The sequence below is a fragment of the Zonotrichia leucophrys genome, chromosome 6, assembly GCF_028769735.1.
Source record: "Zonotrichia leucophrys gambelii isolate GWCS_2022_RI chromosome 6, RI_Zleu_2.0, whole genome shotgun sequence".
Lineage (NCBI taxonomy): Eukaryota > Metazoa > Chordata > Aves > Passeriformes > Passerellidae > Zonotrichia > Zonotrichia leucophrys.
Window position 1 is genome coordinate 26,639,852 of NC_088176.1, and position 26,114 is coordinate 26,665,965.

Below are 26,114 nucleotides of genomic sequence, written 5' to 3' on the forward strand. Positions count from 1 at the left end.
AATCTTTTACAAAACATTACACACACACAAAAAGACATTATGTTATGAAAATTTACTCAAAGTCTTCATTAAACACAATTACTGTCTATGAGCCAAATGTTTACGTACTAAAATATGGTTTAACAGGAACACCCCGTAAAGTTCAGAAGCCATAAGCAGCTTTAGAAGAAGGTTATTAAAGAAATTAAAGAACTCAGCTAGTAAATATTTGCCTGTGGTGAATGGCTCTTCATTTAAAGTGATCTTCAACTGGAAGATCCAAACAATGCCACTCACCTCTATTGCACCATGTCTTCTATGTTTATGCCCAAGTTTCAGACTGAAACTTGATTCAAAAATTCCCAACAACTAGAAGAAAAGCTGTTCTTGGAGATATTTCATTCTAGAGAAAGGCAGGAGTCTCATCTCACAATTCTTAATTCAGCAGAGTGCATGGAGCCTCAATTATCTTTGGATAAGGTACTGGCTTGGTATTTGTATTTTCTGCAGCCTTGTTTGTGCTGACATGTTTTGAATTCCTTGTGGAGTTACCCAGCACAGGTGTGTGCGGAAGGGGATTCCAACTAGCAAAGCCTATGACCATAAGTGGCACTTGAAGGAAGGTATTAAGGCAGGAAGAGAAGCCTGATCAGAGTTTCCTCTCCAGCTGGCATCCTGTTATGGACAGCCCTTCCCCTTCTGTGCTGCTCACCCTGCTGATTAACAAGTGAGGCTTAGAAAGCTTTCAGTCTCATTGGGAATGCTAAGACATATCCCATCTTAATACATTCTTCAACTTTATTTTGTGCTACATTCCAGAGACTCAATTGAAAACATCCATCATTTCAATTACAGAGAGCAAAGTAATTGCTCCTCCCCATCAATTGTGAATGAACTTTCTGCCAAACCAAAAGGCTCCTGCAAAAACCATCCTGCAGATCTGCCTGTGCTAGTGATATTGCTGCTTAGTGATACTTTTACCTGTTAACTTGGAGATCAACGTTTCTGCCAATTCCTTTTTGAGTATTCTGCTTCTTTCCTGTTTTATCTCATCTAGATTTGGTGTTCATCACTTACTGGCGTAAGCAGCAACAAGACAGGGCAGTGTTTTTCTTCCAGAGCACATGTTTAAATGGAGTGTTTCAAGAAAGGCCTTGAAGATGCTGACCCCCAACTCTCACTCCTCTGTACATTACTATTTCTTTCAGGTGACTACCTGTACTTGGAAACATCAAGTATTTCTGCCAGTCTGGTAGCATGATCAATGCTTTAGGAAGTTAGTGTGAGTATTCCAAAATGGGTTAAACATTCGTATCTAATAAATATTCTTAGGTAACAAAAGTTAAGAGCACAAATTGAGTGAAAACCATCATTAGCCTGCTTGGGATACTTAAGTAAGCTTCAGAGAGAAGAACATGCTTCTGATTCTTAGTTTAAGATATGCCTTCATGCTCAGTTCAGAGCATAGCTCCTTAAGGATCATTAGGCTGTGTAACTTATGCAGAAGTAACAGAATTAATCTGCAGGGTGCCTCACTTCCATTACAAAGTTGTACTTTTATCTTTAATTTCTTTAATGATAAGTGCAGACATTTTTCTCTGCAAGCAGAGGCTGTAATGAGCTCCATACCTAGTCACAATGAGTTTCTAAACTCTGCTTGTCCAAATTAGAAATTTTCCTCTCTTGTTCCAGAGTAAACATGCTAATTATGATAATCTGGTTGTGTATTTTGTTAAGGAATAAATGTTCACAGGACATCTATTTAAATCCATGGAAGGAATGCAATCAAGTTCAGAATTTGCCTCAACAGTATTTTCCTTGGCTACATTAGACACTGTCTTCTGCAATGGAGCATGTCAAAATAATTGGTTTGGAAGAGGCAGCAAGAAAGTTGTCATTTGACCAAGAAAGAATTTCAGAAGGTCTAAGGTAGTATGCCTTTCTGTGTCCAGTTTGTCTTTTTCCCTTCATTTGGCACCAAACAAACTGCTGAACAATGAATTGTATAGATGAGAAAATATGACAGTTACTTTAATAGGGATTCCTGCTGCTAGTGAAACCATTATTTGCCTGATACAAATGAGGAATGAAAGGAACACAGAAAAAAATTTAACCCCTCCACTTTGATGTCAAATGAGGACTTATTTAAACTGTAGGACAATGAGCTACATCACTGTATTTTCCCATCAAGCAAACATCTGAATGACTAAACTAAAGTGACATTTTGAACCACATAAAGGAAAAACTTACAAAACTTACTTCTCTAATACCAGCAAGAAATCTCAGATTCAGCCAGTACTATGACTGATGGAATTATGAAAGTTCTCTTTCTAGGCAGTTACATTTACAGTGATATTTTTCAGAGCTGTACACCCACATGGAAACAAAGTTTGTAGGCATTTTTGAGTTTTAATATGTTGTCAGAGTTCGATCTTGGTCACCCTCTCTAGTTTCATTATTCATCTGTTTTCTTTTTTTTTTTTTTTTTCATACCCTTCTTCCTCTTACAACATCTTGTTCAGTAACCTTGCTTAGTTTCATTAATCATGTTTGCAGAGAAAATATTTAAAAACTGTCAGGGCTGGAACTTTGATGGGATCAACATCAGTGCTGTAACAACTGCAATGGCAGCAGAAAACATTTCTCCAAGTGAATATGCAGCTATTTAACAAACAGGAGGCTTTTACTTCAGACACCAGGAAGCGGAAATAAATGAAAATAAGGAATGCTTAGATGGTTATTGGACAGCTGGGAAGATTCCAGGGCAGACAAAAGTGCCAAATGGAGCCATATTAGTAATCTCTCTTTATCCTGGGATGGGTCTTCTATTTATAGAATTATAAAGCCCTTGAAGAAACTATAAGATTGCATATGTAAATGATACAGGAGCAACACATGCATTTTACATGAAACTGCCTAATAAAATCCAAAGATGCTCCCAAAATTTTAGCAGACCTGTTTTAAATAGTACCACATATTATGTCCATCTGGTTGTCTCAGCTGGTGACAGGCATTTTCTTCTGAATGGCCTTCCCCCCTGCATTTTTGTATCATTTTCAGGATTGAAAGAAATTCACCCTCTACCTTCTGCTCACACTTTTCATGTATCTCCTATATAAAATCCTCAGAAAAGACCTCCTTAATTTCAGATCATACCAGTCAATCTTCTGGGTCATATTCAGTCCAACAATTCATATGAAAGGAATTTCACACAGTTACTTCCTATTCTATGTCAAGAAAGGAAATATTTCATGTCCTTATTCTCCAACAGCTATCAAAGTAAGAACTAGAAAAAGACTCATACTATTCTGTCTTGCATTAAGACTGAACTAATTTCATGAGGAATGTTATGATGTTCATGCCTGAACATTCACTACTAGAAATAGCATTTTAAATGCAAAATTTTATCAAATTGGAGAGACTTACAAGGCTGCAGAGGAAAATATGAAGCATAGACACTAGCTGATATCAAAGCTATATGCATCAACCACTCAGGGAAAACATAAAAGCCTAGATTCACCTAGTGGTCTTTGACATGGGACACACCAGGAATTGGAGGAAATTCTCTGGTTTTAAACAGTGAGGAATCAAAGGCTCTTCCACACACTTGGAGTACCCAGTGTAACGGGGCCCAGACCTTCCATGGCTCTGTACTTCAGGGTAATACAAGTATGGAAAATAAAGAATCAGCATCTCTCACAGTGACAAAACAAGATGTCAAACAAGATTTTGGGCAAATGACACAGGAGACTGGTATAAACAAATCATCCAGGCATTTAAATAAGTTCCTTATAAAAATACAAACAGGAAAATAAAAAAAGAGAAGCAGAGACATAAGAGAAAGAGAAAACTTATTTTACAAGTTTCTTGCTATGTCAGAGAAGAACAAGATATTATCCACTTCAAAACATCTAAGATTATCTCATCTGCTGCTCTCTGTGAATACCACAGACAAACAGAATTGATATGAAAGCATGGATTTCAAGCTCCATGCTACTTTGCTCTGCAGTTAGGTAATACTTCTAGCATCTGTTGCAGCCTCTGTGAACAGATTTGCACTGATAGTGCAGAGGTAAAAGCTCCACAGACAATAAGGTGTTGGTCGAGTCTCTCTGAAGGCCCCTTATCCTTTTTTATCATGCATGACCCTGTAAGAATGTGCAATGCAATCATCCAGAAGGAGAAAAAGCACTAGGCTGTCAAGCTAAGCCTTTGCTGGCTGCAACTCAGATGTGACACAAAGTCATGCCCATCTTATGTAAAAATTGATAAGAAGGCTGTGCGCTGTTTATGGTATATCAGTATGTAATTAAAAAGCCTTGTGCCTATATCAGTGGGTACATTGATAATCAACTCTCAGGGGAAAAAACAAAACAAACCAAAGCAAAAAAACAGAATCAAGAACTGAAAGTGTGAATATCCAAAGTGGTTAAATCCTTCTAAGAAGGAAGGACAAAGAACAGATCTGCTCTAAGATTAGCAGCTTTTGAAACTGCATTATTACAAGTACTTGCCCCAAGTAAGATGTGAATAAAGCTGCTGTAAAAGTTAGTGAGTCAAGGAGCCTCATGCAGGAAATTCTATTGCGCACATTCTTCTTGTGACCCCAGCCTATTTGTTTTGCAGAACCAGAGAACTTTTTCTGTCCTGACACCACACTAGAAATTATACTTCAGTCGAGCAAAAATATTATGGTCCCAACTCCCCATTATTTTGCACAAATTTATTCTCTTCAGTGCAAATGCAAATATTTCAGTTCCTCTGTTAATTGCTTTGCACTACAAATGCCTTCATAACTGTCAGGCAATGGTAAATCAGTGTGTTCATTTTCACCTCAGGCACGACATCAATGATTTTGTTTTAAGTCACATTCAGAAAATATAACTTGAATTTACAATAACTTTTAAAAGCTCTTCTATTCCCTCTGTAGTTTTATGATCATGTTGGTTTTATGAGTATGGAAGTAAAATTAAGGCCAGCAGGCAGCCTGATGCTCCTGTCCCAAAAAGCAACCTCCCTGCTTTTCTTATCGAAGTAAGAACCTGTGAGTCCATTTCACCCTTACATCTGGGAACCCTCTCTAATGACTACGGCTAGGGCCAGAGCAAATACTTCACAAAAGAGACTCACATATAACTTGCCATTTTGCAAATCCATGTGTAACACCCCTTCCTCTTTGTATCACAGTCATCTTCTGCTCCAGTGTAGGCACTCAAAGCACCTTGGAGTGCTTTGCATCTTTGCAACTTCTGAATGACATATAAGCTTAAATCATGGAAATTAAAGTTTGAAGTTGCCTTTGTTGGCAGAATGCAGACAACCAGCCCATGTTAGTGGCAGAAAGTCAAAAAAATCCTCCACAGAATCAAAAGGACCTGTCTACATTTGTCTGTACTTCATTTAAGCATCTCCTTGTCATAAAAAACCTATGGAGCATAGAGATCAATTAAAAAGAATATACATGTATGGGATGTAGGAGAGACTGGATTTCAGAGTTGTTCACTTATCCCTCTGTGAAAAAAGGATGACTACAGAACCTTCTCAAGTCAACATGAATGAATACTAAGAAAATAACATTTTTTCCCCCTTGAAACCTTTTACTCCCTTTCTAGCTTTCCGTAATAAACAGAACAATCAATTGGAAAACATCATCCATGTGTAGATAGCACAGATGCTCAAATACAGTTACAATATGTTAATATGCCAAAAACCTGATGAATCTGTGTGTTTTTGCATAAGCTATAGACAAAGTATTTTTTAATGCATAATGCATATATTTCCATAGTGGACAGTAATATTACAACACACCATTTTGCTAACCCACCATCTAAACTCTGTTGGTGTTGATATTGAAAAAAGTTTATTTTTAATATAAATGTGTATCTTAAGCTATGATAGTATTTTCTGTATTTAGTAACACAGATTGATGTTGCTGAAGCCTGACTTAGAAGTATTTAGTACAACAGCACTTAGCAATACATTGACTGTCCTAAGTATATTTTCAGAAGGGGAGTTTATTTGTCACATAAATTGTTTTGCCTTGTTAAAAAGTAGTCCTCTATGTGGCCTATGCTTTTATAAACAGCCCTGTTCATGAAGGGCACTAATCCATATTATTACAGGTACTAAATGCCAATTAATTCTCCCTTATGAGTTATGATAAATGATTATTTTAGGGTGGAGCTATACATTTTCCAAAGGGTCTTTATCACAGCTATGTTGACAGGACTTTAAGTATGGTGGTATGCTTAGTACTCCCCTGAAGTAGCTGAAGTATGTGCCACAGCAGGTGCCACAAGTAGAACATAGATTTGCTTTGACATTAAAACATAGGGTATAGAAAGAGTGCAGGCTTGTTTGATGGATTTATAAAAGCATATGTTGTGAATGGTTTGGAAAAGTGGAGCCTTCAGGGTACAGCATTAGAGTCAAAGCTAACTCAATTTGAAGAAATCCTGCCTTGTCATGGCAACAGTTCTCTGTACTTCATGATTGTCTGGGTATCTGTCATTAAAAAAAACATTTTGCCACCTCTAAGGAAAAGCTCACTGAAATATAACATTTTGGGGACATTAAGACCAAACTATTAAAACATGCTCTTTGAGCTTTAAGGAATACATTTCCACCAAAGAACTGTAAAAATTATACTTGACTCTGTTTCACAAAATAGAAAACACGGTTTATATTTCTTTCCCATTTTTGACCATGCCCTCTTTGCAAAAATTTAAATCTTGAATCCCAGTGTCACAGGATGTTGATAACCAAGGCCTAGCCCCTCAGGGACAACATGGCATAGAAGGTGACAGCTTTCACCAAAGGATCTCTCTGATCTATGACTTTACGTCCCCAGCCTAGAGTGACCATTTCAGTCCCACAAAGTAGGAGATGGGAAGCTCCTCCTCATTAGCCACAGCTAAACCTCTCTGCCAACACTCACTTCTTGCACCCATGAGAAGACATTTGCTCCTCTGCTTTCCACAATCAATGTGAAAGTGTCACTGTGGTTGTGACCTCGCCAATTTTTTCCCACAAAAATTTTTTCACATTGCCTTGTACTTTTGGCCTTTGCAATGTCATTCTACAAAGACATTGATTATTCCTTTACTAATACCCCAATGATAGTATAGTATTTAGTTTTCATTTTCTTCATCCATCTGCAAAATCAGTTTTTGCTTTCTGTACAAATTAAGGGCTCAGACAATTTGCAAAAATTAAGTAAAATATCTAACCAGTCTGCTTGATAGTCCAGTTGATGGACTTGAGTGCCAAAATTGCAACTAAAATTAAAAATCTGTAAAAAATAATGGAATCATCCCAACCATAACTAGGAAAGCAGCCTAGGCAGTGCATACATTTCCTAGATTAGTCCTAAAATATTTACACAGCCATAAAACCTCATTCTCACTAGTAATTAAAGAAGTCAGAGCTAGATTCCCAGATACTGAAAAAAAAATTACATTCTACAGTGGTCAGTCTCCTTAATAGAGTTATATTAATTTATTCCAGCTAAAAAAATTGCCCCTATCTTAGTGACTATAGAATTTCTGTTACAGATGAATTTTAACATTATGGTAAATAGTATGTTTTCCAAGCTATTTTTATACACAAATGATTGAGAATAGTGGAATTATCCTTCAACTCAGAAGGCTCTCTTGACGAACATTCCCCTGTAACTTCATAGAACCAGTGGAATTATACCAGGAATAAATCTGTTCCAGTATCTTCAGTTACTCTATTTGGAAACCAGTCATTTGCCTGACCTTCAGTGCAATGCTAAAAACAGAGTTTGTCTGTCATCAAGAGCCAGTGAGATTTCAGATAAAACAGAAGTCATGGCTCCTGCAATGAAATTCCAGGAGTGTCCATCAAAGGCTTGCCAACAATAGCATCTCACTCAGTCAAGACTCTCATACTTTGATAAAACTAGGGGAGAGGGGGAAGAGGGGATTTGACATTGGGAGTTGGCCATGTCACAGCAACTTAGGGCTCACTCTCAGCTGTACAAATCCAAAATAATTCTTTAATTATATTCTGCTAAAACTTTTATGAGGTGAATGTCTTAGGTTCTTTAAAGGTCCAGTAATTTCTCACTCTATTGACAATTTGCTTTTTGGGGTTTTTTAGTTGGCTGTGAGGTTTTTTTACCCCTCTGGGGGGACATTCCTTCCAACTACCAGCACCACAATGTATTTAAAATAACATACAGAGCAACAAAAATTAATCAGGTCTGCTCTAAACATCAGAGTAAATATTGTGAGCAAGCAGTGAAGTGGAAGCAGGACTTCCTTGTTTAAATTACAGTAGATCAATCTTGTGTTCACTAGACTAAAAGGACTGTTATAGAAGGACAATTGCCAGGCAAGATTTCAAACTTCTTCCTTATGGTCCCATGCCAGTATATAGGCTTAAAGGGCTCTCTCTTCGGCCAAACTGGCATTTGTCTTGACATTATTTAACCCAAACTTAGATCTCAAAATACCATCCCAGTCCTAGAGAATATTGCCCAATGCTTTGATAGTGAGAGATGGCAATAGAAAAAATTACCAGTCATTTCTACATGCAGCTTAGCTATCCATCAGTACATACAATGCTTGCTAACCTCACTATCTTGGAATATATGCTTACATTTCTTCTATTTGCACAGTTTGTTCAGTCTTGTAGCTCCTCTGGTTTCTACTTAGAGGATATAAACAGTTATGTATATGTTGAGTCTATGGATAACAGTGGATTGGAATGAAGCCAACAAAAAGGATTTCACATAACTTGGTCTTCTCCTCTCCCAAAATGGACAATGTATATTTTAATTAAAAAAAAAAAGTCCCGTCCTGGTCTCTCTCGCTGGTCTTTGTAATGAAAATTAACCATACAAAAAACAGATCAGGGAAGTCCTAGAGGTAAGAATGGAAAGGAAAAAGAAAAAAGACTTCAAAACAATATCAAGGACCACAGAAGTGAAAGATATATTTTTAAATTAAGAGGATGTTAAAATTCATATTATCAATTTTTAAATGCAATTTATAGGCATCTTTCCTTGAACATGAGGCCATGGCACACTGTTACATTATCTGATTGAATTGAGCACTATCACAGTGCAACCTACTTGCACTACAAAGTGACACAAGTCACCCGAGGAAGGGAGAAAAGTTCAAGAGGCACAACCAACCAATGGCTATTTGTCCTTGGAATGAAGCTGCACAAAAAGCAAAAAGGTACCATCAAAACAGCCTGGATTTTACTTATTCTGGTAAACTGGGCAAAAAATTAAGTAATGGTGTGACAAATGGCAGAGAAAATATATGTATATAGATATATGTATATGTAATCAGGAATATCTGTTCATCATGGGTGTCAAAGAAAAGCAAAAAAAGAAAAAGAGAGGTGTTTTCTTAGGCCATTAGCATCCAAAGATAAATACACAGGTCCCAAGCACTCAGCTGGGAAAATAGGGAGAACACCTTTAGTGCTCCAACTAAAAATGAGCTCAATTAAAAATTAACTCAACTAAAAATGTACTAAGGACATTGCAAATCGTTGCCTTTTTCATCTGTTCTCAGTATTTGATATCTTTCTCTTAAAATATGCTTTTACTTGATTATTTGTTGTTGTTGTTAACAGATAGACCTAGGAATCTGGAGATGTTAATTATTATGACTTTACTCAATAAATAGATGAAAATAGTCAAATAAATACTAAGAAACACTTAGATGTTTCAAATTCACCTCTTCAAGGAGGTCACCATCATCTCTTTTAAGGTGTTATAATTTAACCAAAAATAAGCTTTTCTCATGACATACTGAGAAAATTAGTTTTTACTGAGTATCCCATTATAGTCATTGCTGCAATGGTGAGAAGGTATGAACAGCTTCAAAAGATGGCATGTACCCTTTATTTATAGAAAAAAAACCAACTTCGGAAATTTGGGGGCTTTTCTCAATAGTTCCTGATCTTTATTTTGCTATGGCAAAATTGTGTTGTCTGCAGTGGAAAAAGATACTATTTTAGAGTTTTTTCTAAACATTTCTCCTCACAGCATTAGTGTATCCAAGGGCAGTAGCACGCTGGTGTGGATGTATGGCACAAATAGTCTCAGACAGTAGCCAAGATGCTTTATGGGAAGACTGAAACTAAAGACTTGTGGCATCCAGGCCAGAACATTCACTGTGGACGTTCTAAAATTAAACCCCAGTGAGGAGAGTTTATTCCTACCTAAACCCTCTATCCATGCATTGAACCAAGAGGCTTAACAACCAGCTACATGGGGAGAGCTCTTCCCCAGCCTCCTAAGCTTGGAGATGCTTTTAATATTGGAACCCAATCCAATCTCTGCAAAACCAGTGGAGGAGAATCAAGACTTAATGGAGACAAAAGAACTAATATTGTTTACCAGTCCTCTTAACAACACTTTCCTCACATAAAACTAATTAAAGGTCCAGCTAATAAGGCAAATAAGGGCTAAATTATAATAAAACTACCTTGTGCTGCTTTCTAGTCTATAAAGAGCTTTATTAAAACAAAATTTAGAGACCAAATTAAACATTTGAGCTAAATACTCAGAGTAGCAAGAGACAAAGACACATCTAACCATATCATCAAATGGCATGAAACTCAAATCCAGCCTAGAATTCTTTCCCTATGAGAAAGATCAACATTTCACACTGTACTTATAAAATGTAATACTGTACAAGAGAGTGTCCTGCCTCCTTTCCAGGTTGTCTTTAGGACACACGAACTCCAGGGAATCGTGGGTGGAATGTATAAAAGATCTTATTGCAGCTGCTGGTACTGCATCTGTTCAAGGGATAAATAAAGCAGCTAGGTTCTAGTTTTGGTTTCATACACTGCCAGTCCCTTGACATGCATAGAAATCATATACCACCTCCTCATCTTGTCAATCACACTGCAAATATGTCTTCAATATTGTGGAAGAGATGATCACTTCTTTTTGCTAGGAAGGTTCCCACAAGCTGGGATAACCTCCATGATAACTCACACACACTGGCAAAAACCTAAAGCACTTCATTTTCTTCCAGAGAGTAACCTGTTCATGTAAATTATCAGTATTTAGACTTTTTCTCATTCTTCCTAGGAAAGAATTGGGTCTAGATAAAACTTATGTGAAATTAAAGTTGAACTAATTCTCTAATTATCTAGACCTTCAAAAAAGTTTATTCTGTTTTGTTTCCCTTCACCACTACTTAATCCCCATGTTTTGGCATGTGAAATTTATGGAAATGTTCTCAGCAATTTTTATATGCATTTTAAAGGATATTAATGTGTTTTACTATCTATGCTCAGCATATTTTCTTCAAAGAAAAAGTTGGAGATTACTATCTAAGATGCCACTTTGCAGAGTGATGAACCACTGCTATGAAGTAAATTAAGCACAGACATGTAGGGAAAGGGAATTGCCGCTGAGCAGGATAAATCCATCTTTTTGTGGATCATGGGACGTGTGGCTGTAAAAGGAGCAAAGTCTCTTCCAGGAATGTCAGTGAAGATGCACTCTACTGTCAACACAGAGGTGATATTGGTATTATTTGCAGCTTGGGCTCCTTAACAGAGGCTACAGAAGACTATTTAATGCAGCAACACATGTAATCAGAGAAACAGGAAACCCCCCAGCTTCACATAGAGCAGTCATGAACTTCCATGTGGCGCCATATTTAGCCAGCTCCTTCCTGCCCATTCCTGCTCTTCCCTTCATGGCTCTACAGGACATGATAACACCTTTTGGAGGGCCCAAGTCTTTCACTTCCCAAATGCAGTCTTCATCTTTTTGCTCCTCCACTCTAAGTGCACTTAATCTGAACAGCATTGAAAGCTGGAGCAAAGAAAGGATAGCACATGCTGGTGAGGCAGGATGTGGGAATAGAGCAAGGAAAGGAGGCAAGGGGAAGAGGCCACATAAGTATCCAAGGAATATGGAAGGAGGAGACAGCAGAGAACAGTCTCACATGGAGTCAGGATTAATGCCAAGAGCCATCAGTACTTGTCCTTGCAGCTGCCTGCTACAGCTGAGGCACACAGCCCTTAAGGGTGGGACAAAGCCTCCCACAAAAGAGAGGGGAGTTTTGCTATTCCTCAGGGGTGAAACAGCCAAACAGTTCTGGACCTCAATAATCCGTTCACCCTTCCCATGAGGTGCCAACAGTCTGATACCTACAGCTCTGTGCACTCAGCCTGAGCTACTGAGAACTACATGGCAAACCAGCATGTGTTTCAATTTTAGAAGTGCTGCCCTGAAAAGAAGCAGCATCAAGTTGTGGGCAACGAAACAGGGAAAGATTGCAGTTCAGGTAGATGTGGTTTGCTGCTGCCCACACAGCTGATGATGCTTGCAGACTGCTGACCACTTCTTGTCATGAAGAAAGAAGAGCACACATGTAATAGAGAGATCCTCACTCACCCACCCCATACAGTTGGCAGAAGGATTAAAGGATTTCATCTTGCAGAATTTTTTACTTAATTTAAGCAAAAAAGTGAGATAATAATCTTTTAGACAGGAAAGGACTTCAATGGTAGGTTAGGTTACAATTCCTGTAAAAAAAAAATCAGCAGAAAGACTAGTAATTTTTTCCTTCAGTAATTAACCTTAGCAATTGCTCATGAAAAAAGCCATCTTACTTTGACTTTTTATTTTTTAAACACCTGTCATAGTACTAACTGCCCTCAGCCATTTTTGAACCCACTATGATTAGGTAAGAAGAGAATGCTGACATTCTCAAATAGAACAGGAAGGTCCCAGTGACCCCCAGGATCAAGGAAAGGCAGCCCAAATTCACCCTAATACCAGGGCACTCAGATTTGGCACTATGTACCAGAATCTGGGGTTACATGTAGTATTTTTGGAGTTTTGGATAAGATGTCCCATTCCAGAAGCTTGAGGTAAACATAGCATTGGTTCCAATTCAAAATAGCTTCCTAAGTTACTGGATGCTTTAAATATAGCATGAGAGTCCCACAGAGGCTTCTCAAGAGTGTGCACGGCACCCCAACCAGGTATAGTAAGTACTACAATGCACTGCAAATATTTTTTATTCATGCTACACAGACTAATTGTCACTAATTGTGGCTTCAAACTGAGAAGCCATAAATTGTTTTAAGTAAGCATGTGCCCTTAAGCCTGTTACTTTTAATAAGAATAAGGGTTTATGTCTGTATTAGGTATGGCTAAGCAAGAGAGGCATGGAGCCAAAATAGCCCAGAAGCTGGAATTTGGACTCTGAGTAAGGGAAAGGTGGGAATAGGGTGAGACCATGTGAAAGGCTGGGTTCCTCCTAATCCTCAGCTGCCATTGCTACAAATCAAGTGTATTTGGAAGGATTTTAGAGAAAGGTTAAAACCTATTTATGCACTGTGTCCAGGCACTGAACACCTGTGGCACGGATGATCACAACACCAGCTACGCACGTGGGAAGTGCAGAAAGTAACTCTACCCTTGTCAGGGGATTTGCATGCCTTTAAGACATTTGGCCCATTTCATCTTCCTAAAAGAAGAGCAAGATCTCATTGACGTTTTGGAAAATGGCTGCTAACCACCACTACCAAAGAGTCACCTTGTAGGAAGCCCATTCAAGATATTATCTAGAGCCATTTTTAAGCTGAAAATGAATTTTTTGAGGGTACCTAATTACAGGTACTCTCTTCCCTCTATTTATTGTGTGCTTTTCTCCTGTAAATCTCTTAGAAGAACACAAACAGCTTTACATTTAGGGAAATATTATATTCTTCATGGATCTGAAAACCAGAAGATTTTAGAACTGTCCCCAAAGGATACCCAACAGTAAGGCTGACTTAAACTTCAGGGCCAGCTTTATGTGACCAAGCTTTTATTTCTTTTAAGACCTGAGTTTTATGATAGTAGATAAATAAAATACTTTAAAAAATCATAATCTATGCAACACATTTTGACAGGTGATACCTGTTAGCTTTTAAATACACAATGTGACTTCTGGGTCAACACAATGTGACTAAACAGCACATTTATTGAAGTCCTTGTCCGCACTCTCTACCAGTAAAACCAAAATTCTTTATGAATTATTGAATGTCATTTATTAAATATCATAGCGTCCTTCTACCAAAATCAGTATTTAGGAATTTAGACAACTGTAACAGAAAGCCTATTTGTCTATTTTGTTCCCAGGTAACCTTTTTATTAAGGCTTTAATTACACTAGTGCAAAAGAAACAGCCCTTTAACATGCTGTGCATAGAAACCATTCTTTTCCAATTAACATTATTTATTTCTACCAGCACAGTACTGCTGACATTGCCAGACAAGGTTTTAAATTAATTTATATCCTCAAAACTTGCAGTTGCAATTGTCAGCAGAAATTTCCCTCTTTCCTTTCCCCTTCTCAAGATCTTTTAACAGGGACTAATAATTTACCTGGCTAATCTTGCAACAAAACTCAGTGGAAAAGAAGAGCATTATGTCAGGTTACACTGGACACTATTTAATGTTATATTATGCATTAAAATGGTGGCACCTCAGGCACCCACATGCAGACACTTCTAGTTACACACGAACTGGCTACATGAAATTGTCCTCTCAGCTAGCTGTGGCCCAAGATGAAGGCTAGAGTATAGTGAAAACTATTGCATTTTGTATACCATTTTCATACTTCCACATTGCTACTCAAGGTTGGTGTTATTTTGTATTTAAATATCCACATTTTTGATAGTTATAGTATAACATACACTTTATGCTACTAATTAGATGACAAGATGGGAGCTGCTGTTGCTAGTATAGAAAGTTAATGATAACATATTTGCAGAGCTAATTTCTCTTTGTCTTCCAGTGACTGGAGAATATTTTGCAATAATGTATTCAGAATGGAGATAATGACAGAGTTATCTGCAGTGTTATTAAGACAGTCATTTACAGAGTTCAGACAGCAGACACTAATAAAAAGTTTTATCTGAAAAAAGCTTATTGTGCATTTTAATTGTAAAGCACTAACAGTTCAGCAGCTTTAAATTCATAATTTAATGGTTACCTCCTGATGTTTAGTCATTCTAAAGGATCTGCAAAATTATTAACTTCAATAATAATTATGTAATTCTGAGGACTTCCTGAAATACTACATCAACTATATTCTGATACAAGTAAACTCTAGGTCAAAGACTGAACAATGTGTCAGACCACATTATCCAGTTGCCAGGGCACACTGTCAAATCTTAAAACAAGTAATAATAACTCAATAACCAATTTGAGTTGTGGATCTGTTTCCTTATGTAAAGAAAACCCTTTCCTCCCTCCTCCATAAAACCACAAGAGCTGCTGTTATCCTCAGCTGTGGACTCAGTTTTTCACCAGTCTTGAGCCCTTGTTTCCCACAGCTAACACTATATGCCTCCTGTTCACGGGAAGAGCTGCATTTCCCTTTCTTTTGCAGGAAAGAAAGCTGCAAAGTTAATAAAGTAACTGAGCTGGCAATTGCACAGATGTTATTCAGCCCAGTTATTTCATAGAATGAGCTCTTTTCACAGATAATGCCACACAAGTATTGATGATTCAGCTACAATCCTACTCCAAATTAAAAAGCATTTAGGAGGTGAAATGAAGAAAGGGTTTCAAAACCATGGGATATGTATCTTGTATCTGAACAGTCAGAACACCAGGTTTAATGATCTAACACCATTTAAACCAGAACCTCAGCTATTACAGGCCATCACTCACATTTATCTGGCCTATATTCTACCAGGGTGTTATGTTTCTCCTGAAAGGCAAAACAGATGGAATTGAAGAACACAGCCTTAAATAGATGATTTCTGCACAGCATCTGTGCAGAGCACATAATGCTCCTTATATACCCCTGACCTTCAGCAGTGGACTTAGTATTTAGTGATTACTTTAATCACACAAACAGATAAGAGGTGCTGCCTTGTGCTCTGAGTATCTACTTGATTTAAAGGAGAAATCATTTGACCAAGAGCTGCAGCTAGCTACATGCTGTTCCTGAAAGTTATTTTGTCAAGTACAATACATGCATTCAAATGCCATTGCACTATCCTGCTACAGTTTAAATAAAACTATAATAAAAGCACCCTTCAACAAATAAATCTGAGTTTAAAGTTACAACAACAAACTTCATGGATTTTTCAGAATATTTTCTGCAAGGAAAGAAAACAACAGCTTCTTACTTCTAGCATGTAGTTTACCCAGAAGGGAAAAATAACCATCTTGCGCTGGAATGGCTTTGGATACAAAATTGGGTATTTGCTGAAATCAAACCTTCTCTTAAGTGTTAGTGGTTCTGGTGAAACATACATTGGGATTACTTCTCAGACCTGACACAGTACTTTTGATCAAGACAGAAAATGTTGTCTACCTCAGAATAATTAACACCTTACCTCTTAGAGCACCTGCACAGCCATGTTTAAATCTGTTTTACTCAGAGCAGAGACCTGAACTGCCTCCTTGGTAAACTGGGATTTTTTGATCCCTGAGTTCCAGGACCCATTTCTCTGGTCCAACAAGTATTATTTAAATGGAAAGCAAATATAGAATTTGCTCCCTCTTTCCTTGTCTGAATAGACATGACACTTTTGTCTGATGAGACATGCAACCTTATCATACAAATGCCCTGTACACTGAACTGCCATTTATAGTACAGATGCTGTCTACTGGAACATCTCAAATAAACAATACCAAATCAGGAGGCTGAGGAGTTACTTGTAGGGCTCAGGCTCACAGAAACACAATCAATTCTGATGTAGCTGTAAACATAGCAGAGCCGGTTTGCAAATTAGTTTGAAAGCAAACATACCACATCAGATAACCAAGACTCTCCTAGGATACTGACATTGTTTGTATATATAACAAATAATTGCAGGTAATATAACTCACAATGCTTTAACTTCAGATGAGGTAACTGTTGCTCAAGAAGTAATCAACCAGTTAAACAGATTATCATAAAGAAATGCTGATGCCCATGGAATAGTTGTTCTTTCAAAAAAATAAATAGTAAAATTTCAGAGTGTTCTGAAAATCTGGCCTGGAAGTACTTAACCTTCCACTGACAAGGAACTATTTTGAGTTAAACTGTAAGAAGGTTGGAAGAGTGTGAAACTGCTAAGGCATAAAAAATTACTACAGTTTTTCTAGGCATAATACAGTTATTATATTAAATGGCTCACTTCCTTCTCAGAAATTGACTCAGTCATTTGAACTTTAAAGGAAAAAGGAAACATCTCTACTGAGTAAAGAGGAAGACTCCTAGACTTCTGGAGGACATCAGATTTATCTGTTGGTTTTGTAGAATATCAATTATTATAAATACTAATCTATAGCTTTTGGTATAGTGAAGGACTTCTTATTTGGAGATAAGAAAAAGCAGTTGCAGCTTTATGACAGCTACTCAGCAGTCTGATTCACCAAAGGTGGATGCTTAGCAGGTGGTGTGGTACCAGCACTTCAAGAGAACTTGCTGAATTGTTGCAGTTCACTCAATACAGGTAAACTGCATTTCTCTGATTACAGTTTATGTACAGCACCACATGGCCATTCAAAGGACAGCTGCAGAATGCACAGAGCCTGACCCAGATCATCTGAGGTTTCCTTGCATTTAAGAATAGAAGGAAAAATGTGAAGCAGGACTGCCTTCCCTCCTCAGCTGCCTGTTGTAAGGCACTGATAGGCAACAGCCCACAGGAAATGAATACTCTCACACAGCTCCTCTAAAGCAAAGGCAGTGACAGCCAGAGGTTGGCAGATGTATGCTAGGGAGGGGAGGAGGGACAGGAAGCAATCAGCAAGAGATGCTGATAAAAGGAAAGAGCCTAACAACTCTGAGAAAAAAACCTTCCTGCTCCTGCAGAGACAGACTGCAAAATGCTAGACCAGGGTTTTCCCCCAGACTCAAAAAGCTGTTACAGGTTGCTTGTAGCAGAGTCAGTATACAGATCAGCGAATTTAATGCTTTTTGTAGCAGTGTTTGCTGTTTTCCCTCCCTGGACTTACATATTCACCAGATTTCAACGTTTTCATCACTTAAATAAAGTATTTATTGAATGTTTTTGTTTTGTTTAACCACTATCTCCTGTTTCAGGCTCTGGCTTTTGATGTGGAACCCAAGCAGCTAAAAAACATCTCTATTAGGAAATACAAAACTGTATAGATTACCACAGTGATTTAGATAATATTTCCACTACCTCAGATAACAGCTGCTCCTTCACACCTTTCAGCTCATTGCATCAACTGCAAGCCAGCCTGTCTCACTAGAAAAGTTTACTGTTCAGAAATAAAGACTCAGAACTATATGAAGATGTTCTGTTATTGCATCCAACCATGTACAGTTGTATGATCTTGGGTAACATGGCAACCGAGCACTTAGATAATTAACTATGTCCAAAAGCCTTCTTACAGAGGATTAGGTCTACAAAATTAATGAATTCTCCTTGCTTCAAGCAGTAGGAGAAAATAAACAGCTTTGCTGCCCACATCAATTTGGAAAGACCAGATTTATGTATATGATCATGCCACTGGTGACAGTGCTTAGCACTGCCAACAACCTGCAAGTCTCATTCATTTTAGCAGGGCTGACAGATGCTTAGCTTTATTAAGTCTGTCAATACTGTTTTCCTATGTCTGCTACCTGCTCATGCCATCTCATGACAGAATTTGACATCTCATAACAGAATTTTTCTAGTGGGTAGGATGGTCTGCAGGGTGGGGACTGGAAAAATAGTTTACAGATGATTTCCCATTGCTATTGTTAAAGGAGTGCGAAAGCTGCAGAGCTTCACACTCTTCCCTATTTGTTTTTGTCTGCTGTTTTCTTGTTCCCATCCCCTATGTTAGTCAGGCATTTATTTTTAGATAAAGAACAGATAAGCAGAACAATCCATTTCAGGGGAACACATCTTCACCTGTCACCCAGCTGACTGACTGTGACTCCTGTGCATTATGCTGCTGACTATTCAGCAATGAGCTGATCACCTGGGCCTACCTGAATGGAAGAAAATGCAGTGTCTGAGACACCATTTTAAAGATTTCTTTAGGAGTGAACTGTTATGCCAAACAGCACTGTGTAATTCCCTTCCTCATCCACTGCATTAAGAATATTTTTCCTGAACAAAAGCATTAGCAATCCCACAATCCTGTATTGTGCTTTTCTCAGCAGGTTTCAAAGACCTTCAGGATTTCTCCCCTGCTCTCCAGGTAAAGTGTGAGGTGGGTGGGAACTGTATAGGGCTAGGGCTGGCTGACAGAGTGCAGGTCAACAGGTACCCATCTTATGTCTATGCATGGGCACAATGGCTCAATACTGGTGTCCTCTTCTGGGAGGGTGCTTGGAAACATCCTGGGCTAATGGTATAGATGGGATGAACAACCCTGCTGTGTCAGACTCTTTCCATCGTTTTTCTCAGGAGCTTAGAGGCAGTGCTCTTGCAGCATGACAGAAGAGCATAGAGCCTTCATGAAAAAGGAGGAATTCTTGTGTTCTCTGTGGCCCATCCACAGACAATCTAATTAATTGGGGGCACTCAGAGCACAGTGAACATGTCTGCATGCAAACCCAGTCTGCAGGCTTAGAAGGACACTGTGCACATGCAGCCAAAAGGGCCATGGCACATCTGATACTAAAAGCAATTATAATACTCTTTAAGTTGAAGTTTTTGGAGTTTAGGACTCATCTTACACATAGAAACTCTCATCTCAGGGCAGCTGTGGATCAAAACCAGTCCATAAATAGGTGTACAACATTCACTAGCAACATTTAGAGCTGTGTGCCCTTTCCAAGAAGGAGATTCTCCTCACAGTTATCTTCTCTCCTCTCCTCCCCACCAGGAATATCTTAAAATGTAAGTACAGCTTCTCTCTTCCAACCTCAATAAGACTGCAATTGTGGCTGAGTTCATAGGTCAACTCACTTATGACCGAAATTTCTGATCTGTTTAGAGATATATTTATGTGATAGATGAAAAAGAAAAAAAATCAGATTATCATCAAAAGTAATGTATTACACTGTGTTTCAATCAAAAACATCACAAACAGCAGGCATAACTATCCCAGCTCCCCCTGAAAGAGGCTATTTTAATTCCTGTATGTCTGCTTGTGCCCTCATAAGGCAGGCTCTAAAATCCAATCCCATCCCAAAGCTGCAGTCCCAGCTAAAAACTGGGCCTTACTGGGAAGAGTTTAAAGACACTTAACAATGCTTTCTGACACTGCTATGGCTGAAAATGCAGTCAGCTCAGTGAAGAGCTAATTCCTCCACACCTCTGGGAATTCAGCTGTTGCAGTTTCACTTCTGCTCCTCCCATGCTCTCAAAAGCCTCATGAGAATCATACAGCCTTTGGGCATAGTGTTTACACTTCCACAGATTACAATCTGAGACAATGAGCTCTTTGGGAAACAATTGGCTTTTCATTACTGACTGTGTCACATACACTGCAAGTGCTTCAGCCCTGGCCCATGGCTGACAAACTCTAGGATGACTGAATGACTTATAAGAAAATAATCAACACCATACAGTGCAGGCTGCAAAGTGTCATGAAAACACCTAAAAAATATGATGACACCTCTCTGTACTTACCTTGGGTGGGATAAGTAAAGAAATACCAACACTATTTGCAGGAGAAAAATTATTCTGAGTTTATGAAGGGAGTTTATTTTTATAGATGGGGGGTATTTTAGGTTGCCTTTTGCTTGTTTGCTTTTGATAAAACTGCCAGAGCAGCCTTCTTTGCAATTACTATGCTGCAAAAGGAGTTATGAAAAATATGTCTTACCATCATAGTATTAGGGTAAACGTGGCTCTGTCTTCCAAGAAAGAGAATGTGCATAAGAACAAGGGAGATCAGATGATAAAGTTTCACAGCATGAATATGAAACAGCATAGCTAAGATTTCAAAAGCTCACCAACTGACTTTGAATCACGTTTGTTGCAGAGACATACATTTTGTACCCACAACTTAACACACTGTATTTTTTCATTATGAAAAAACCCATAGTTTTAAAAGCAGAGTAGGTGGCTTTTTTTATTATTATTTTTGAGTGGAGCAGACCTTTTATTTGCATTCTACTTGTTTGTCTGATTAAATCATTCTGGTATTTCTCTTACTGTTATGTAAGCAACCTCTCTTGTCACTGTACTGCAAAATAAGCCTTGTGCAGGTGATTTGTGGAGGAGCCAAGACCACTCTAGAAAGATCTGAACATTCTGGAGCACATTTGAAACAAGAAAAGAAGAAGGGAGCTACCAGAAATCACACAGAACTGTCTTACAAGAGAAAAGTAGGTAAGGGAAACACAAATTTCCTGAAAATTATTCAATGTTAAAAATATTTAAGAACCGGAGCTAATTCAGGTAATAGGAGTACTAAACTGCAACACCTTAAAATAATGTTTCAAGGAGAAAAGAAAAAGGCAGCTAGAAGATACATGGCTGTAATTGACAGATACACCAAGTAATTAATTATTAAATTCATGCTGTTTGTCAGCTGCAAATGGAAGGCTTCTGCATAATTTAAGACTGTATTTTAAGTACTACTGAGCCTTCTGCTTGACATGTCTAATTTTTATCCAACTATTGCACCCCATCACAAGAGGGGACACCTCCCTGTCTTTGTTCAGTTTTAACACCTGACTTCTCATACTTACAAGCAGTTACATGTTTTTTTTATAGAAATATAATTCTATATTCCCATTCAGAATTGTTCTACTCCCCTCCCCCCAAATTGCACCAGTGAGGCCCCTATCAGCAGAAAAAGAGACAACACTGTACAGAATAGAACTGGAAGATTACTTAAAAGAGACAGAATCACATCCATACAAATATATCAACCAGAACTATCTTCCTGAAGCATTATCAATGCCAGGCTGTACTTCAAACTGGCACATTTCTAGTTCACATTATATTGTCTTTATTCACACCTAGGTGCAAAGATCTTCAATTCTGCTAGGCCAGGTCAAAGTGTACACATGACTGCTATTTTCCAACCCAAACCAGCTCAACAAGGTTTTCTTGCACACTTACTCTGGAGATGGTCAGGGGCATGTTGAAGTCCTTGCCCCCTTGCAGTCGGAAGCCCCAGGGTCCAGGTCCATTCAGAGTCACACTGTAAGCCATGTTGTACCACTTCCACAGGCAGCAACAGGGCACTGCAGGACAGAAGGATGGGCAGACAGAAAAAAGTGTGAAAAAACAGACTGAGAACAGGGAAGGGTTTTACATAAATGAAAGCAATTCTGTCTCTGCCTTGCCTGCTCAGTCGTGCTCTGATAGCACCTAAGAATAGATGGGAGCTATAATGCAGATGCTGATATCCCAGCTGAGGAGGGCCCATAAAAGGTTTGTAACCAGACACCTACTATGCAAAGACTTCATGACTCACAGGTCTAATATAGTCCCCACGGAAGGGGACAGATCTTTCTAGGCTCCTCAAGCCCCTCATGCTGCTCAGTCACTTTATGGACAAAACACATGTTTTAATAAAACAAGCAAACAAAATCCCACTCTAAAAATCCCAAACACCCAAGTCTCTTCACTAACCTGTTAACAACTACAAAGCCATTTTTAAATTCTGCTTCAGCAGAGAGGTATCTTGCACTGTGACATATAATACAAGCTCTTTCTATATAGATAGTTCCACATGTAACAGAAAAGGCACCAAGAAAACGTTAACCTTCTGCAATGCTTTGTTAAACTGAAAAATGTACATACTACATTTATTTAGCATCACTGAAAAAAAAATTCCACAACTTCATGTTTGGCTCTTGGTTCCACAGCCCTTGCTTTCCCTAGGAAAAATTAACATTTATTTTTTCTGAATACAGAAAGATCATGGGATACCTCTAGTCAGCATATAATTTCTGTGATAAAAGCACAGTTTCACTACATACCTGTTCCATCATTTTAATACAAGTCTTCTAAAGGTGTGACGCTTGACTTAAAGGCTAAGAATACAAACAGTCAGCTAATTGCTGCCTTGATTAATTCCTTGATTTTTTCATAGTGTACATTCCAGTTCTTAGGAGTTCCAGAAAACTATAACACTGGCTCAGTAATGCTGGATAGCAGTTCTGCCCTAGATTGGAAATTGCTAAAATACAGAGGGCACAAGGGTAGGGAAGAAGATGTTGGCAGAACTACAGATATAAACAAAAAGTTTCTGCTCTTAGAGTAAAGACACAAACATTAAATAACACTCACCCCTTTCAAGTCATCAATTTGTGCAGGACCTCCAGAACCCCTCTTCTGTATCTTTGCAGCATTTATCCTCCTCTATCCTCTGGTTAGAAAGAAATTGCCATTATATTAAAAAGGGGGGGAAAATGTCCCTCAAACATGGGTTCTACTTTGATAATCAAAAAGACAAGCAAGCCCACATAAGGCACTAGAGTGAGGCAGCTCAGCTTGAACATTGACCACCCTGCCAATACACCTACCTTAAAACATGACAAATATCTGATTACAAAACAGCAGAGAGCAAACACTACCAGGAACTCAGTCTTTGTCTAAAGAGATGGTCAATAATTTTCAAAACCACGAAGCAATAAAAGTTTCTGTCTAGCATTCACAGTGCCAGAAAAGCCATTTGTACAAGGGAATAACTAATCTCTGCATAGGCACTAGACTAAACCATATGACCCTCTGTTTTAGCCAGAGGTCCACATTAAACCACAGGAATCCACTCAGATTTAAATAAAAGTTGCACTAAGCCAGTGGAACTGGCCCCAACCAAAATGAAAGCAAATCGCAAGATAGAGCTTGAGAATAAAGCAGGGTTTTGATGTCTCACAAATACCTCAAAGGTACATTTACATTCACAGTATACATAACCTGTGCTCTGTGAGTCCAGAACCACTGATGTTTGGATAATTACTTTGAAGAGAGGCAAAACGGACTTGTTGGACTTAAAATGGCAGAGTTTCCTAGCCTGCCAGTTTATCTAGTACTGATTTTTTTTTTTTTGAAAGCCACATGCACACACAAAAGTTTGAAATCGTATTCTCCTTGTACTTTTACTTTTCCTAGGAATTCACTGCTGGTTTTAGTGCCCTTTCTTGGCTCCATTTCAAGAGTTCAGGAGAACAGAATCAAAGCAGGAGTAGGATAAACGTAACAAGTCATTGCTTCACTACTAAAGACAGTATCACATAAATATTAGAAGAAAGCCCACAGTTTTATGGACTTAAAATTCTGTGCATGTTACCTTCCCATACCTAAATCTTCAGTTATTTGTGTCAAAAACAGAAAAGGGGGAGAAGCAAAACTCAGAACAGAATAAAACCACACAATAAACTGAAGAGAGCTAAGCACTGAGAAACAGAGATGTTGTTGAATCAAACACTGTGTGCTTCTGTCCTACTTTCACATCTCTAACATGCTATTTTCTTATCAGGACATCTGAAAGGATCTGAGAGATCCTCCAGGCTGAGTGGTGAGCTAAGAAACAAGAGCAGGCATCACATTCGGGTCTCTGTCATTTGAATGAAATGTTAAACTGAGGTCACTTGTTCCTACTCCTTTGGTTTCTGTCCATGTCTGCACGGATGTTCAGCATAGCTCGGAATTTTTAAAAGGAAAGTGTAGAGGATCTGCCAGTGTCCCGGCCAACATTCCCCTTCAACACACCAGGACCACAGCTCTTTCATGCATCTGCACTATCCCTATCAGGTGCAATTCAGAAAAAGAATATTCCAGAATTTTCTCGCTCTAAGCCTCTCTTAGAGCGAGAGTGAGTGTCTGTATCCCCCCTGCCTGTCTGAAGAAAGCTCTGCTCCTAATAATGAAGTTAAAACGCTACAGAAGCTCACGCTGTAGTCACAGGTCCATTTGTTAGGGTCACCCTTAGCACAGGTTTCACCTTCTACAGACTTTCAGTACAATCAGCCTCTGAATAACAAGGCTGGTGATTCACCCAGATGGCTGCTTCAGCCCTGCCCTGTTTTCAAAGGTGAGACATCAGTGTAGCAGGTACAGCGTCGCCACAGCTACCAGCACAAACCTCGGCAAGACCTCCTGGGAAACCAGAGGCTGAAATAAACTGTGTGTACAGAACTGTCAATTTCCTTCTTTTTCAGAGGCTTCTGATGTTTAGATTAGGTTTTAAGTTGCTTTACATAATTGCCTGCTAGTCTGTTTCAAAAATAAGTTTTGTTTGCTCAGATTTTGTTTCTCATGGTGCGCCTTCTTCCCTACATTCTCTGGCTACGTCAAAATCCATGACTTGCTTAAAGCTCCCTCCCTTCAGAGAGAAGCTATGCTGAGTCAGATGAGGTCACTGATGTAAGGGGTGACATTTAAACAAAAAACATATTCCAGGCTCAGGGTGACATTTTCTCCACACATATCAAACCAGAGGATTTTCCAGAGCTCCCCAGGCAGCCCCCCTCCTGCCCCAGGCTATTCCCAGCTGACTGATGGGAACAGTTGTGAGGAAGCTGGATGGGCACCAGGCACAGGAGAGCGCCACCACCTCCAGCAAACGCCTGTGAGTCCGAGCAGAGCTGTCCTTGCCCAAGCCCAGCAGAGATGGTACAGCAGGAAACAATTCACACGTGCTGGGAGACCGTGCCGTGCGTATTCCAGCGAGCTGGCGCTGGGAGAGCCGCAGCTGCGCGCTCGGGAGCGCACACACGTGAAGTGAATGAAATAAAAGCCACTAGCGGCAAGGCTAAATTAAGGTGGAAGGAAACAAGTAATGGAAATTCCAATTGTTCAAGTTGCCACTACTTCACAAACATTAGTCAGGGGTTATATTTTAGCTCCTGCGGCACAGGGGAGACTTGAATGACTGTTACTGCAGCAGCAAGGTTGTATCATTTGGATCATCAAGGATTTCAGAAGGGGATTGCTTGAGAGCTTGACTTCTGCGCTGCAACAGACTATGAATCTCTGGCAAATAAAAAGATGCTTACAAGGTCATGGTTTCAATGTTTTATGTTTAGGCAAGTGAACAATTTATGCTGTGCATGAATAAACTAGCATCTCTTTAATAGAAAAATGTTCAACAAGATGGATAAGACTTTTCCCTAGGGAAAAAAAACCCAGTCAAACAAACCCAAACAAAAACCAACGAACAAAAAAACCCCAAACAAATAAAAAAAAAAAAGAAAAACAAAAAACAAAAAAAGAAAGAAAACCAGGCAAAAAGATTGTCCTGCTTTCAGTCTCCCTCAC

The 26,114-nt window shown here is 38.8% G+C and overlaps 1 protein-coding gene across 8 annotated transcripts in view; it reads right to left on the reverse strand.

The window, feature by feature from the left end:
* The window catches only part of LDB3 (LIM domain binding 3), a 114,343-nt gene that overhangs the window by 85,941 nt on the left and 2,288 nt on the right, over positions 1-26,114 (reverse strand). For 7 of the 8 annotated variants that reach the window (XM_064716963.1, XM_064716956.1, XM_064716959.1 and 4 more), the window contains exons 2-3: positions 23,142-23,220; positions 21,966-22,090 (exon numbers count right to left, since the gene is read on the reverse strand). In XM_064716963.1, the coding sequence (XP_064573033.1) occupies positions 21,966-22,058 (93 nt within the window). In that variant the 5' untranslated portion in view covers positions 22,059-22,090; positions 23,142-23,220. The remainder of the gene's footprint in view (positions 1-21,965; positions 22,091-23,141; positions 23,221-26,114) is intronic. The other variant, XM_064716957.1, reaches the window with a different exon arrangement.